Source organism: Salvia splendens, chromosome 14 (assembly GCF_004379255.2).
Source record: "Salvia splendens isolate huo1 chromosome 14, SspV2, whole genome shotgun sequence".
NCBI classification, from domain to species: Eukaryota; Viridiplantae; Streptophyta; class Magnoliopsida; order Lamiales; family Lamiaceae; genus Salvia; species Salvia splendens.
Genome location: NC_056045.1, coordinates 24,552,178 through 24,567,128, shown reverse-complemented (window position 1 = coordinate 24,567,128; position 14,951 = coordinate 24,552,178). Strand labels below are relative to the sequence as shown.

General features: G+C 34.4%; 1 protein-coding gene across 1 annotated transcript; it reads right to left on the bottom strand.

The window, feature by feature from the left end:
• Positions 1-900: 900 nt before the first annotated feature.
• Positions 901-6,590, bottom strand: LOC121763781 (ABC transporter G family member 22-like). Its single transcript, XM_042159862.1, has 10 exons — positions 6,475-6,590; positions 5,968-6,364; positions 4,463-4,533; positions 3,540-3,775; positions 3,318-3,473; positions 2,747-3,239; positions 2,355-2,642; positions 1,852-2,136; positions 1,658-1,765; positions 901-1,579 (listed from the first exon to the last, which is right to left on the bottom strand). Exons 2-10 carry the CDS (start codon positions 6,356-6,358, stop codon positions 1,358-1,360), a joined length of 2,250 nt encoding a protein of 749 aa, XP_042015796.1. The 5' UTR covers positions 6,359-6,364; positions 6,475-6,590; the 3' UTR covers positions 901-1,357.
• Between the last annotated feature and the right edge of the window lie 8,361 nt (positions 6,591-14,951).

Here is a 14,951-nt window from a genome sequence, read left to right as displayed (position 1 = left end):
GAGGGGGCGGAATATATAATATTAGCTTGGTTTAGTGCAGACATGGCTATTTTTTTGGTTATTCGGGGCGATGCCGGAGGCAAACGGAGGGGGCGGACATGGTAAAATTACATCCCGATAAGGGAAAAATAGTCGCACGGAGGGGGCGACCGCCCCCTCCTGCCCCCCCTAGATCCGCCACTGGTCTGATTTGACGAGTAATTGAAATATTATAGTAAAGAAATATTTCACCAAAATTATATAATGATTATGGGTTGTTATAGTATGCTTTGGGCCTTGAAACAAGAGGCAAGATGTGTTATTATACATGGAAAAACATAAAAACTTATTAATTAACACTGATACATATATGTTGATCATTCCATCCCTTTCTTTCTTCAATTTTTTGTATCGATTGCGTTGTCGTTTACACATACTCTCTCCGTTAGTCACTAGACTCCCTCGCGCGGCATTACAGTCGGCATTTTTAAGTTTATAAAAAGACTTAATTGACATATAAAACAAAAAAAAAAGTTTATATATTTTTCAACGAATGAGGAGAATTTTAGCTTTAGAAATTTTAATACGTCTTAATTTTTTTTACTAGTTATACTCATATGTGAAGGGTCAGGTATTTGGGTACCCGATTCATCGGGTTCAAACACCCGTAATAGATATTCAAGCACCCAAAAGAACATATCAGATCGGGTACAAGTGCATAAGTTATCGATCATTGATCTATGTTGCTATTGATTATAATCAGCATGAGAAGCCTGCAAAAAATTATGAGACTTGAAGAGCAATAAGATACTATCAACCGTTGTTATCTACCTTTTCCTTGTGTCGACGGAGTGGTGAAGAAACCGAATTGAGGTAGTTTTACCTTGGACTTTTTTTAGTAAAACTATTCAAGTAGTCTACTTAAGAAATTAATTATAGAATGTAAATTGATGAGATTGACATACTGTAGCGAACCCAAAATGAGGAACATTTTGATTCTCATCTTGGGTGTTGGTTTTGAATGGCAAAAGTAGCCAAACATTAAGTACAATATATACAATCATCTTCACTAAAAATACCATATCCTATGTGTTCTTCTCAATAGAATCCAATAACCAAACATAGCCTTAGAAAAGAGGGTGAAAAACTTTCACGGCACTGCTTGAATTTGTCAGAATTTGCTCCACACATGTCTTTCAGTGATCTTGCAAAAGTATCTTATAGAAATCCATGCTATGATGTTTATGCTAATCTCAGCAAAATCGTAGTTGTGCAACCTCTTAGAGGCAAGAGTTTCAACAGTCTTGTGGCCTGATGATTTGTTAGCTAACAAAAGCCTTGAACACAAAAACAATTAATAATATGGATATATGGACACCTAAGCTCCTGGCTGGAGCTTCATCCTTCTCAAAGATAGGTAAGCTAGTATTCTGTAGCCTATCACCATTGCTACCAGCGCTCCAACTTCTTTGCAACCGTCGTCTATTCTCACCCCATTGATCGTGTCACTTATGTGCTCGTACTGCACTTTCAAGAGAAGTTTGTAGGTGTGGTAATTGAAGGAGAGATAGCGAAGCCACGATATGAACACCGGAACATGCTGCAAAATGTTTATAGTGTCAATATTTTTCCTACTTTATTCCCATTTAAGTATTTACTTCATAATGTTTGCTGTTACCTTCACAAAGTATCCTCCAGCCAACATGAAGGTCATCACTGTGACCGATGCCAGCGTTGTCGCCTTTTTTAAATCCATCAGTGTAGCACCAATGGCTAGCCCCAGGCCCTGCCATCAGGTTTTACTCTAATTAGTGTTTCATGTTATGCATTTGAATTACTACAATGACCGCATAAACGGAGAAAGGGGCATACCTGAGCTGCTATGATGCAGAGGAAAACTATTACTACAGTGAGGAAAAAGGAACCAGCGTTCATTCGTAACCCTGCCATGAAATATACAACCACGAGGAAAAGTACTGGCAGTATAAGGTCGAGTGGAAGGTCGCTTGTCGTTCTTGCCACGAAATATGCGCTCAATCTGTACATGTCCGCTGCTCGTTCCTTGCTCAGCATGGCTCTCTCTTGGGGAAATGTGAAGATGGCTGTGAAGACTGGGAAAAATCCCCAAAACACAGCAATGAAGAAGAGTAACCCTGCCTGTAAAAGGTTTTGCATTTAGATTAATATTTTGTTCTTTATCATGTTGATGAACATAGCAGATTGAGTCATTCATTAGACTAAAAGTATTCCGCTACTTGTCTTTATATGAACCTCTTCTATATGTATCTTATAGCATATTATTTGATCATGCCTTCGTTCGAGTTTGGGAATTATGAATGAGCTTAGGACTAGCAGTGGAAAATATGTTTATTTACCTGATCTTGCAGTTCTTTAGGGTTATTGCTGCCAGATTGCCACCATAGCAATCCCAAAATAGTTGCGGTCGCAAGAACCTGAGTTACCCTCAACCAGCTAAAGTAGTCGTGCCTTCGTTCCTTAAGTCCTCTACAGAATAGTATGGAGTACTGTTCAAACCAGCTTGCTCCCCATTCTCTCTTTGCAGAACATACTTTGGCCTTAATCTCTTCATCAACAGGGGTTGGGGTTTTAAGTTTCTTCTTCTCACTTTCAGCTACCCGCGTCTCATAGGCTTCCACAAGATACTACATAAGAATGGTAACATATGAGTTTGTTGTTTATGAAACGTTGCGTATCATATCATTTATGTTCATGGTTTTAAGATAATGGTTGAATGAATATCTATTACCTCATGCACAACTGCTGGAGCTGGTTTCCCACTCTTTGTTTCTGTTGTGGAGTTGCCCATTTGCACTTTGTCCTCCAATTCCGAGGGGACAGAGATGTCTGTTACGTTTCCATTTGCAAGGTCGATCATGAACTCTGCAGGGTTCATTGCAATAAGAGGGGAACAACCTATGGATGAGAAGTAAACCATTGCTTCCGACACCTTTCCAAAGTATAGCAGACTCCCTTTCCCCAGAAGAATCAGCTTGTCGAACTTAAGGAAGAGCCTGCTCGATGGCTGGTGAATAGTCGTCACCACTGTTTTACCAGCCTCAGCTATGTCATGCAATGTGTCCACAATCCTCAAAGCAGTGGTAGAATCCAGGCCGGAGGTTGGTTCATCCAGGAACAAGAGTGATGGGTTGATAATGATCTCATTTCCGATGCACACGCGCTTCCTTTCTCCACCTGAGACTCCACGGACAAAGGAGCCGCCTATCATGGTGTCTTGGCAGCTGGTAACATACTAAAAGGTCAGTAGATTTCACAAAATATGGTTATAGCTGACAAACTTGCTACCTAATTAATTATACCTCTCTAGTCCCAGCTCGTATATAACATCTGACGCCCTTTGATCTTTTTCCTCTTTCGTCAAAGTCTTTGGAAGCCTCAACCGAGCTGCATAAGTCAGCGTCTCCCTCACGGTGAGATGAGGAAACAGAACATCGTCTTGAGTCACGAACCCTATCCTGTGAGGTTTCCAATGTCATTACTTGCTTGATGCCATGAATTCCATATTAAAAGTAGATAGTTACCTGCACTTTAGGGACTTGGAATATGGTTGATCATTGTATGTGATGGAGCCGCCGTGGGCGGGTTCTCTCACTCTCCCTCCTAGTAGGCTCAGCAATGAAGTCTTTCCACTTCCAGATGGCCCCATAAGGGCTAGAACTTCCCCAGGAGCAACAGAGCCATTGATCCCATACAGAATATCTTTCTCCACCGTCGACGTTATGCCTTTCAGTATCACCTTGTATGTTACATCTGTGAACTGCACATATTTAGGACACAAGAATATGATGTGTTTGTTTAAGGACATTGCAAGAAATCCGAGGCCTACACAACACACTAGTTTATCTCACATAGTCCACTATAAAGAAAACGTCAATTAGTGACGGAATAATGACGCCGACAGTTAGCTCAAGAATAGTGACAGATAAAATGGCTGAAAACCGTCAGTCACTAATTTGTCTGTCACTAATACTAACTTACCCATTTATGTTTTCCGTCATTGAGTGGATTAGTAACTTTAGTGACAGATCTGTCCGTCACTAGAGTTTTATAGTGACAAGTTTTTTAATGACGCACCTGCCAATATTTATTCTGCCACTAATCATGTTGAGTACCTAAATTTCGCTAATTAGTGACGGAATTATCCGTCACTAATTAGCGAGTTTTTTGTAGTGGTCTAAGTGCATCATTATTGTCGTCGTCATTCTATTTCAGGCCTACGATCAATAATTGTGACTACTGCATCTGCATTGTTAGATTTGAGTTGAATTGATCTATAGCTCGATAAACACTTCCACCCCTTTATTCTACCTATTCCAAATAGATGGCATCACACATCAAGCCACGGCTCCTTCTAGAAAGTACCTAGGCGCGACCAATCGCATTTTGACACGTGTACTCTATATCGATAGAAGAGGTTTATCGAGTTTCATGATGTGTATATTACCTTGAGGTAGATTGGCAATGTGGGTTCTGTTTGGAGTCTCTTCTTTTGTCTGCCTGCCTCAAGATCTTCAGCTGCAACCATTTCACTATTTTATTAGCTACGAGTTAAAGTAAATTCAGTTATAGATTAATAATAAGCTTAACAAGCAATAAAAAAATTTAAATGATTTTTAAGTACAAGTATGTAATTACTACTCCATTTGATTTGTGTTAATCTGCCGAGCTGACCATTGTTTAATTTATTTTTGTTATCACAAAGTATATTAGTATTAAATAAAATTGTAAAAATAAGAAATCGTAAAATTGAGTACACATGATATGTACTGAGAGTCCTTGGCAATGCAAAGGGACCCCATGAGGTGGCCAAACTAGTAAGGACCTTACAATTGTACATTGATAATTAAATAGGATAAGATTGCAGTACAATTATTTGATTTGGTGGAGAATTTTGTGACCCGCACCCAATCCAGTACCTAATTTTATTGTACGAGTATTTCTTAATCAAAATTTGTGCTTCTTCCAAAAACATTTGTCACACACTAAGGGTGACTACGACTACCACCTTTATTTACGTACCTACATGTTCAACCATCCACAATTCTTCGTCCCATCATATTCATATTCTTTCATGATCATGAACAAGAAAAATTAATTGAGTCCTCATTATAACATCCACATTATTTATAAAATTTTAAATATGAATTAATTGAAGATGAAATGTCATTTAGAATCATCGGAAATTGCCGAAATTTGTGTGGGGAAGACAGAAGAATTAAACAGTTTCATTTTCATGCAGGTCCATTTGCTTTAAAGCAAAGAAACTGTTTTTGCTTTTTGTGAAAGTAGTTTAGGGACCAATTCTTTATTTTTTTTAAAAATGTTTTTTATTTTATTTTTATGAATAACTCCAAATTATGAAAATTTAACGTGACTAGTGGTTTGGCTAGATTCATGATTCATGCATGTGTCCTTCCTCTTTTTTCTTTATGAACATACATGGCCTTTCCCCTCACCTGTCTTCACTCATGCATGCATAACTATATCTAGAGAGAGAAAGAAAGAATAACAGGAAAAGAGGTCTTGCTTTTAGTCATATGATATTAACACACATTTTATGTCATTTTAGGTCAGATAACTCTAAAATAGATGGGTTATCTATCCTAGCAAACAGAATGATCTAATAACTTTCCATTTGCATAAAATATTGATCAATTAAGCTATACTCCATTTAACTTAACAAATAATAGTAGTAATATACGTATGGGAAAGATCGAAAATATTGGCACAAAACCAGATTTAAGTGTTTGGCTCTAATAGGTTGCCTTTGGCAGAGGGAAAACCATGTGGATTTCAGATCACTTTCGAAGCATTGGGGTCTTAGTTAATGTCATTACAAGTTCGTTATCGATCACTAATCCTTCTTTAATCTATTAATTAAATAAAATACCAAATTTAATCAAAGTTAATTTTAGTGTACACATGCAAAATGTGTGAGAGAGGACTGACCGATTTCGTCGTCGCTGAACGGCTTCGAATCGGCGATCTCGTCGGCGGGGACGGTGAAGCCGGTGAAGGAGAACGACAAGCCGAGGCTGGCGCTGGAGGCGCGGCTCAGGGCGGCGCCGCTGTTCAAGTCGTCCACGTCGAATTTCATCTGAGCGCTCCTCGACTTCCGAATGTGAGTGTTCCTCCCCACGCTGCCGCTGCCCCGCCCCGGAGACGCCGCCGCCAGCCGCCGGCTCGACATCCGCGACAGGTTGCCGCTGCCGTCCGCCGCCGCATCGCCGCCGGAAGACACCGGTGATTTGATCGCGCCCAGCGCCGCCGCGATCGTCTCCACCAGCTGGTCGGATTTCGTCCGTATAAGACTCGTCGCCGAATTATTCGTCTTCTCCATTTCTTACTGTAAATAAATTAATTTACATGCAAATTAAATAACAAATTGACTCCGTGATTTTCGATATGATACGATACAGGATAAAACAGTAGGTGAGAGAGGACAGTTGGACTTACAGTATAATTGGTTGGCCAAAATATTTAGAGAGTTATTGAAGTTTGATCATAAATGTGGAGGGTTTTTGTTATAAATAGGGTGAAATGAGTGACAGAGAAATGTGAGAATAGTAGTTAAGTTGCATGTGAGCCCCTAAACTTTGTTATAATTAATAAGGCCATAAATGCAAAAGATAGGTAAAGGAACAAGTGTTGGCTTCGCACGGCTCTACGCTGCAAGTGGGGATTTAATCGTGTCGAATATCTCTTTTTTTTTAATGTAAAATTAAGAAAAAGCTAGCTAGCTTTGGAACATACTAGATCTCTTAATTAACTTGCTTACATTCTAAATAATTGTTGCATTTAAATTAGCTATCGGTATTAGTATCACTCTGGTAAATTAGCAGATTAAATTCGCTTTGCTTTTATATTTCTTAGATGTTGCTGACTTGTGCAACACAACATTTCTTTTAACTCTAAAAAACTATTGACACGTGTACTTTATGGCTGTGACTTAGTTGTTGTTTACTTTTGTGAGTTTTTTATTTCTTGCTATTTGTGTTTATAAAATCTCTCTGACGAATAACTTCAGGATATGTGTTGCACTATTGTCTCTTAGTTTCTGTTTTCTTGTGTTCGTTCGCTGTTTTTCTTATATAGTGATTTTCGATAGAGTGTTTGTTTTTCGTTTACAGTTATTTTCATTGCTATATGTCGTTATTTCTGTGGTGAATTGCTACTTTAGTGGTTCACAAATTTTGACTAACCAGAAGTTCTTTTTCTTTTTTTATAATGTAATGTGCTTATTCTATTTCAAGGAGAATAATAAGAATATTAATAAAGCATATACATATATATTTATTTGAGATATGTCATGCAAGCATATTGGAAACATGGAATTTGAACAAAGCATATATTATATGCATACGTAGGTTTCTCTAAATTGGCAACTGTTAAGAGTCCGTTTAGTCAAGTGATGCGCCAATTTATTGGTAGCCGTACAAATGCACATCAAGTGCACAACTCATTCAATGCTCACGAAATTAAGAAGCATTCATTATGGAAGGAACAATTTCGCAGGTGCCATATAATGACACAAACCGTATATTGCAAAATAAGTGTATCTACTCTTATTGTATTTTCATGTTTCTGTATGGTTAACTACTTAACTATCTAGCGTCTCTAATGTGTCGTTTGATTCATTAGACAAGATATATAATAGTAAAATGCAATAAGTTAAGCCAAAATGGGTTTTTCTAAGATATGCATAACTGATATGGATAATCGTGAGATACAATGTAATCTTGGTATTACATATCACGAGTCAAGATACATTGTTACATACTGATCTTTTGACAAACAATGACAACCGAACAAGAGACAAAATTAGACATAATCTTTAGTCACATGTAATCATGACAACCGAAAAAACTCTAATAGTCTTCATTCTGTTCATCGCTCAAATCCATCTCCACCTTACAAATGTCCGGTGGTGACTCCATTTGTGTATGGAATATAGACAAGTCCATATCATCGTGAGATACAATGTAATCTTGATATTACATATCACGAGTCAAGATACATTGTTACATACTGATCTTTTGAGAAACAATGACAACCGAACAAGAGACAAAATTAGACATAATCTTTAGTCGCATGTAATCATGACAACCGAAAAAACTCTAATAGTCTTCATTCTGTTCATCGCTCAAATCCATCTCCACCTTACAAGTGTCCGGTGGTGACTCCATTTGTGTATGGAATATAGACAAGTCCATATCATCGTGAGATACAATGTAATCTTGATATTACATATCACGAGTCAAGATACATTGTTACATACTGATCTTTTGAGAAACAATGACAACCGAACAAGAGACAAAATTAGACATAATCTTTAGTCGCATGTAATCATGACAACCGAAAAAACTCTAATAGTCTTCATTCTGTTCATCGCTCAAATCCATCTCCACCTTACAAGTGTCCGGTGGTGACTCCATTTGTGTATGGAATATAGACAAGTTTCATAAAGATGGAGTAGGGTTGGGGTGTCTCTATAAATCATACTTTTAGCATTAATGTTGTTTAACCTCATTAGGTAGTTGCAATGCCGCCTAAAGAAATCATGACTCAATGTAATAGACTTACATGCAACAACATTTAATTTGAGGCCATGCTTTCATCTTAGGTTGCCTCTTTGCAAGGGCATCTTCATCGCCTTTGCAAACTTCTTAATCATCTAACACCTTTTTTCCTTTTCAGATATGGAATTTCTCACTCGATTCCGACTGTTTATATAAATGGTCCTTTTTTTGTTTTCTGCTAATTTTGGTATATATGAACTTTATCCATATAATTTTTTGCATTTTGTTCTTCGTCATGGTCTCATCATTCTTGCACTCATCATAATAGTGTTCGTCTGTGATATTATTGTTACCAAACTCAGCTTCAAGTGTCGAGCTAATTAATAAACATGTCGAGCTATAAATGAAATTTAATTCATAATATGTGCTAGAATGCTAGGTGTAACTCAAATGATTGGTTCTTAATTAAGAAAAATAACTCTAGACGACCCAGGAATGTTTTAGGCAATAATATATTAACTTATTATCATTCTTATTATCGGGATTAGTGGCAAGTCATGATTTTTGCGACGTGGGCTCAAGCTACTGTTAATCGTTGTAGGGTATTTTTCGATGTTGGTGACATCAGAAACTTGAAATAATCAATACTTTTAAGTTTTTACATAAGTATAATGGATAGAAATTAATTTTATATAATCTTTAAATCATGGGCGGATCCAGGAATTAAAAATGGTGGGGTCGGACGAGAAAATTAATATAATAATATTTAAATATATAAAATAGTAGTAAAAATACATTACAAATGAAATATCCCTATTTTATATTAAGCACGATAATTGACTTCTATGAGTATTTATATTTTGATGCTAACTTAAAGTTATTTCATTGGAAATAGTTATGAATATGTATCTTTTAGTCGTGTTCAACATTAGTATTAGAAAAACAGACGAAAGCGCAAAATCTTTATAAAAGAAATGTATCCATTAATCTTAATGAAAAGTAATTAAAATCAATGATTAAAAGCAATTATTATATTTATTAAAATTAGATAAAAAATTTATTAGTTACTACTAGTTTAAAATAAAAGTAAAAACTAATACATGATTAAAAGATAATCAATAAACTACTGGTTTATAATAATTCGAATTTTGATTTCAATATTCAAATTTAATACCCATTTTCAGTGGAATAACCATTTTCCACTGAAATGCCGCACCTTGATACAATATTCAAATTTATAATAATTCGAATTTTGATTTCATAGTTAACTCTTTAAAAAACGGGGTACTACTTTAAAAATGTGCATACATGTACATTTTTTTAATCACGTTCATCAAAGTATTTAAAAGTCAATTTTTGAAAGGGACAATGCTAATAATTAATTTTCCCTATTTAAAGTGGTTGTACTTAAATATAACTCTAAATTTTGTACTGATGTATCACTTGCTTAGATGATAATAACCAATAACCAATAATAATATTAATAATAATAAACACATTTGAACTAATATATATTAGTTCAAAGACCTCACTTTACTAAAAGAAAACTGTATGATCTTACAAATTAGAATGCAATTACGTGGAATTAAATCATATACTCCTCATATAGAAGAAAAAGAACTCCACTAGAGTAATAAATGTATGTTGTCCTCTCAAAGTGGCGCATATTTTCGCATCATAAATCAAAGCACGCAAGTATACCATTTCTTCCCATTAAAATAAAAACACAAAATTAAACCAAATTACCATAACCTAAACAATAACCATATCAATTAATATTCTAAAAAAGACTAAACTAGCCTTCTTCTTCATCATCATCAGCACATCTTCATCAGAAATCCTTGAGCAACTTCCTCACCTGCTCAAGCGTCACAAACAGCACCACCGTAAACGGCCCCTGCCTCGATATTGTCGGAATAAACCCCTTGTAAAGGGCGAACGGCCCCTCAGCCTGATCTTCTTCATCGGAAAAGCTGAGCTGCTTGAGGTCTGAGGATGAATCATGGGGCGGAGTTCCGGATGCCGTGGGGTCGGGGGCTGTTGGGAGGAGTCTTCCGGCGGTTCTCCGGGGACGGCGGTGGGGTCGGCCGACCCCGCGCGACCCCACCTGCATCCGCCGATGCTTTAAATGTTCACCATTTTACCTTCTAAAGATTTATGCTTAGGTATTCTTCAATAAATGATGGTCTCATTTTAATGTAGTTGGATTTTGTCGTCGACGAGAAAAAATTAACAACTATTTTAGTTCATGATAATAATGCAGAGTTCAAAGTTTTAGGAATAAATAAAATTTTAGAAAAGTTTCGTGATATTAGACATCAGTATCCTTAAAATAATTATGTCGATAGTTTATGAAGACATTTATATGTCAACTAAATTTTGTTAACATACAAATGCCTTTGTATTGATATCTATAACATAAACTGATAATGTAATTATAAACCGTTAGCAATTTAAGATAAGTTAACAATTCAACATAACTCTATATTTGTTTAGTATATATATCAAAATTTAATAGAACCATATATATACATGGAGTAGTTGATATTTGTCCAGTTCGACCTAGCTATCGCATAAATATGTATCTATTTTCAGATAAATCTCAAGTAGGCTAACTTGTCAGTCGCCAATTAATACGTGCAATAATTATACATAGTGGCCAAATATTGTCAGAGACTTTCAACTCCATCAACTACCTCTCTACTTCAAACACCAAAAATCTATCATATAACATTCACCTCCATCTCCTTCAATTCGTTTGTCAGACGAAATCAATTCAAAAATGTAAGCATTTGGGTCAAATTTGTCCCACAAGTCTCAACGCAATCAAATTTTGATACGTATAGATAATAGATAATTGTCATACATATAGAACATTCAAATTCGATCTAATCATTACTAGATCATTTATTAAAGGTTGGTTTATAAATCAATTAAACTTATAATTTCACAATATATACAAAAATATAATGAAATTTCACTTCGTTGCTTTCTTAGATGAGCACTCAAATCTTTATTTGAAATATCTTACTATTGTTTTGAATTTAAGACATGATATATAAATGAAAATACCCAAATGCTTCACAAGGGAAAGTTAATATCCATAATTGGAATATAATATCTTCCTCCCTCAACAAGAGCTCACTTTGGGGTGCGTTAGGGCGACACCACTCTTAAAGTGACACCACTCTTAAAATGACAACGCGACAATAAGTAACATGCAATCTGCAATACATATGCAAACAATATGTGACACATAGACAAGCAATTTGGCATATGGTTACAAGCAATTTGAGATACGAAATCGGAGCACTATGGTGACACTATAGTTGAAATTACAATATAAGCAAAACAATCTGAGATACATAGGCAAGCATTCTGTGATACATAAGCTAGCAATACGACATATAGTTTCAAGCAATATGCGATACGAAATAAAAAATAATCAAGCAATCTATGATACATAGACAAGCAAGACTGCCACATGACAGACTAAGGTTGAATCTGCTCCTAAATCTAATGGCTATCATTGGTGATACAATGTCATTTTAAATGGTGTTGTCATTTTAACACAAACCTATATTGATATTGTTGAAATAAAAGAAATATAGAAAGAGGGGATGGTGTTGGTCTCGCGTCAAAAAGTGGCGGTGCCGACCTAAGCAACGTGATAGGGACGGCGGTGGGGACGGCGGAGGAGTGGGGCTGAGCCACCGCACACGTGGTGCCAAAAATCTATTACTGCCTCTCTACAGCTTCCACGTCTACTCACACTATCACGATTCCCTGATGATTAACTACATTATTTTCACTATCTTTTACATTCTTTATTTCTAGCTTTTATTGTTTTTTGTTTCTTTCATATCTTTCCCGTTTCACTTTTAATTGTTATTTTCATTCATTTCCATTTACATATATATTCCTTTCTCCTTAAATCTATTCCATTTATTCTCCATGATTAATTCTAGGGAAATAAATGAATCATTTACTACTACTTTTTAATTTCTCTATTCAAGTAACGTTTGTGTCAATTTAAACGTTTGATAATATTAAACAGTATCAAGATTCTTGAATGGTATTTAAAAAAAAGATTGTTGCATGTAGTGGTTTTTATTCAATTGATGAAGCGTTCAAGCACAATGAGGGGAAAAATAATTGGAGTAGGTTTTCATTTCTAAATGGGTTTTTAATTAATTTAGCATAACCCTATATATAAGCACATCTATCTATACATATATAAATGGCGAGTTTTGACCATCATTTTGAATATTTAAAAGTTTTGGGTAATATTTTGAATATTTATGAATTTTGAACTAAATTTTGAATATTTATGAGTTTTATACTAGATTGTGAATATTTATAAGTTTTGGGTGGTATTTCCAATAAACTTAAATATTTGTAGTAACTGTCATGAATATTTAAATCTAAAAAAGAGCATGAATCTTTAGATTTTAAAGTCATTTTATTCATTTTTAATTGGCAACGAATTTAGATATAATATTTTTAATAAATCTTTACAACATAAAGGGCAAGTTTTGAGGATACATAAGGAGAATTTTGAGGATCTAATTTAGGAACAAAGTCAACGACATTAATAAATTTATAGCTAAAAAATGATGAAGAGGACGTGCATTTTTCCAAATAGTTTGATAATTTAAAAACACATGATGCAGCAAAAAAATATAAAGAAATTTGTTTTTCAGAAAACAATTTCAGTTATTTACTCTTAATTACAAAAACAATTTTAATTAGTGAATAGGTCTATACTATAGTCCGTCTCTACGTTTTATAAAACTGCCAAATTAATTATATAATAATCAATAATCAATTAAGAGCATGGAATTAATATGATTATACCATTAATTTTTCTGAAAGTTTTTTCCTTAAATTATCAATTAATTATTATTGATTAGCTAGATAAATGCATTTAATGTATAGTGACAATCGAAAGGTTTTAGAATTTATTGGTGACTCTAACTTTTATCTATAAATACATGTTTTTTTCATTATGGAAGTATCTATTTCCATACAACAATAATTTCATTACCGATTTTTCAAAGGGATTCAACACCAATGGCCTACATTCTCCTGCATCGATAAGTGGAGATGGAGGCGGTGAAGAACACTTTTAAATCCTATCTTGAGCATTCTCTATTTCATTGATGGTAGTTCATATTTAAGCTTTTTTAATATCAATTTGTTTTATTTTTAATAATTTATTTTAATATTTTTTGTCTTATAGCTTAAAGAAATTATTTTTTCATAAGAAATCACATAAGCTAACCAACTATCTATAATATCTTGAAGCTACAACTTTGCATATTCGTCGCCAACTTCATCACTTCCATATTTTTTCATGCAAAGAAAGCACTCAAAGTCAACGAAATGGCAAAATGAAGCAAAGAAAACGAAGAGCGGAAAATTTCACATTGTTTACTCGCAAATGTCATCAATTTGGAGATTAAGGAGGAAAATAAGGTTGAAGCAGAGTAATTGTAGATTTAGATTTGTGCTTTTCTATTTCTTTTTATTTATTTTGCTGTTCTTATTGTTGTACTCCTATTATTAAGGTTGTTTACGAATAAGTTTTTTCATAGTACGAATTATTGTTTTATTATTCTAATGTTTGTATATGTGTTTTTATTTGTTTTGTAGTTCATTATTTTATCTTTTAAGGCAATATCATTGCTCTCATGATATTTTTTTGTTGTATTTTTAATATTTCTGATTGATTTAATACTGATAGTATTTTAGTATTGAAGTGTGTATGTTATTAATTACAATATGTTGTAATTAACAAATATCTTCAAGTTGGTTTACTTGAACACTTATTAATTTGATATTTATAATTATTTAACATATTGTCACTATAGTACATATTTATTTTATTTTATTTTATTTATTCATAATATCAAATTAATAGAATTTTGAATCGCGCATAGCGCGGGTGGGTTAACAATAGTAAATATAATCACTAAAACAATATGGACAGCCCTTACTATTATGCTAGTTATTTTCGAGGAAAAATTAGATTGAAATGAAATCAGCAAAATTGGTAATAATAGCTATAATCTTCAGGTACATAAATCACTTTATTGTAGGATGGACTTTTTTATATGGGTACCCTATTCCTGAACCAATGACACATATATCCACGATGTTATATTTTATTTTTACATAAGTGTAAACATTCACCAATCATAATTAGCAGTCATTTCATCCACTCACTGACATGCCACGCATTGACATAGTTATAAACATATATAAATAACTTGTTTATTTAAATGAAAGGAGATCATTTCATATCTACATTATCAGTTTCCCCACAATGAAACCCACTATCCTTATGTTATTGGACAGAGCACGAGAGTTAAATTAGATATGAACACAAATAACATCTTTATAATTACTTTG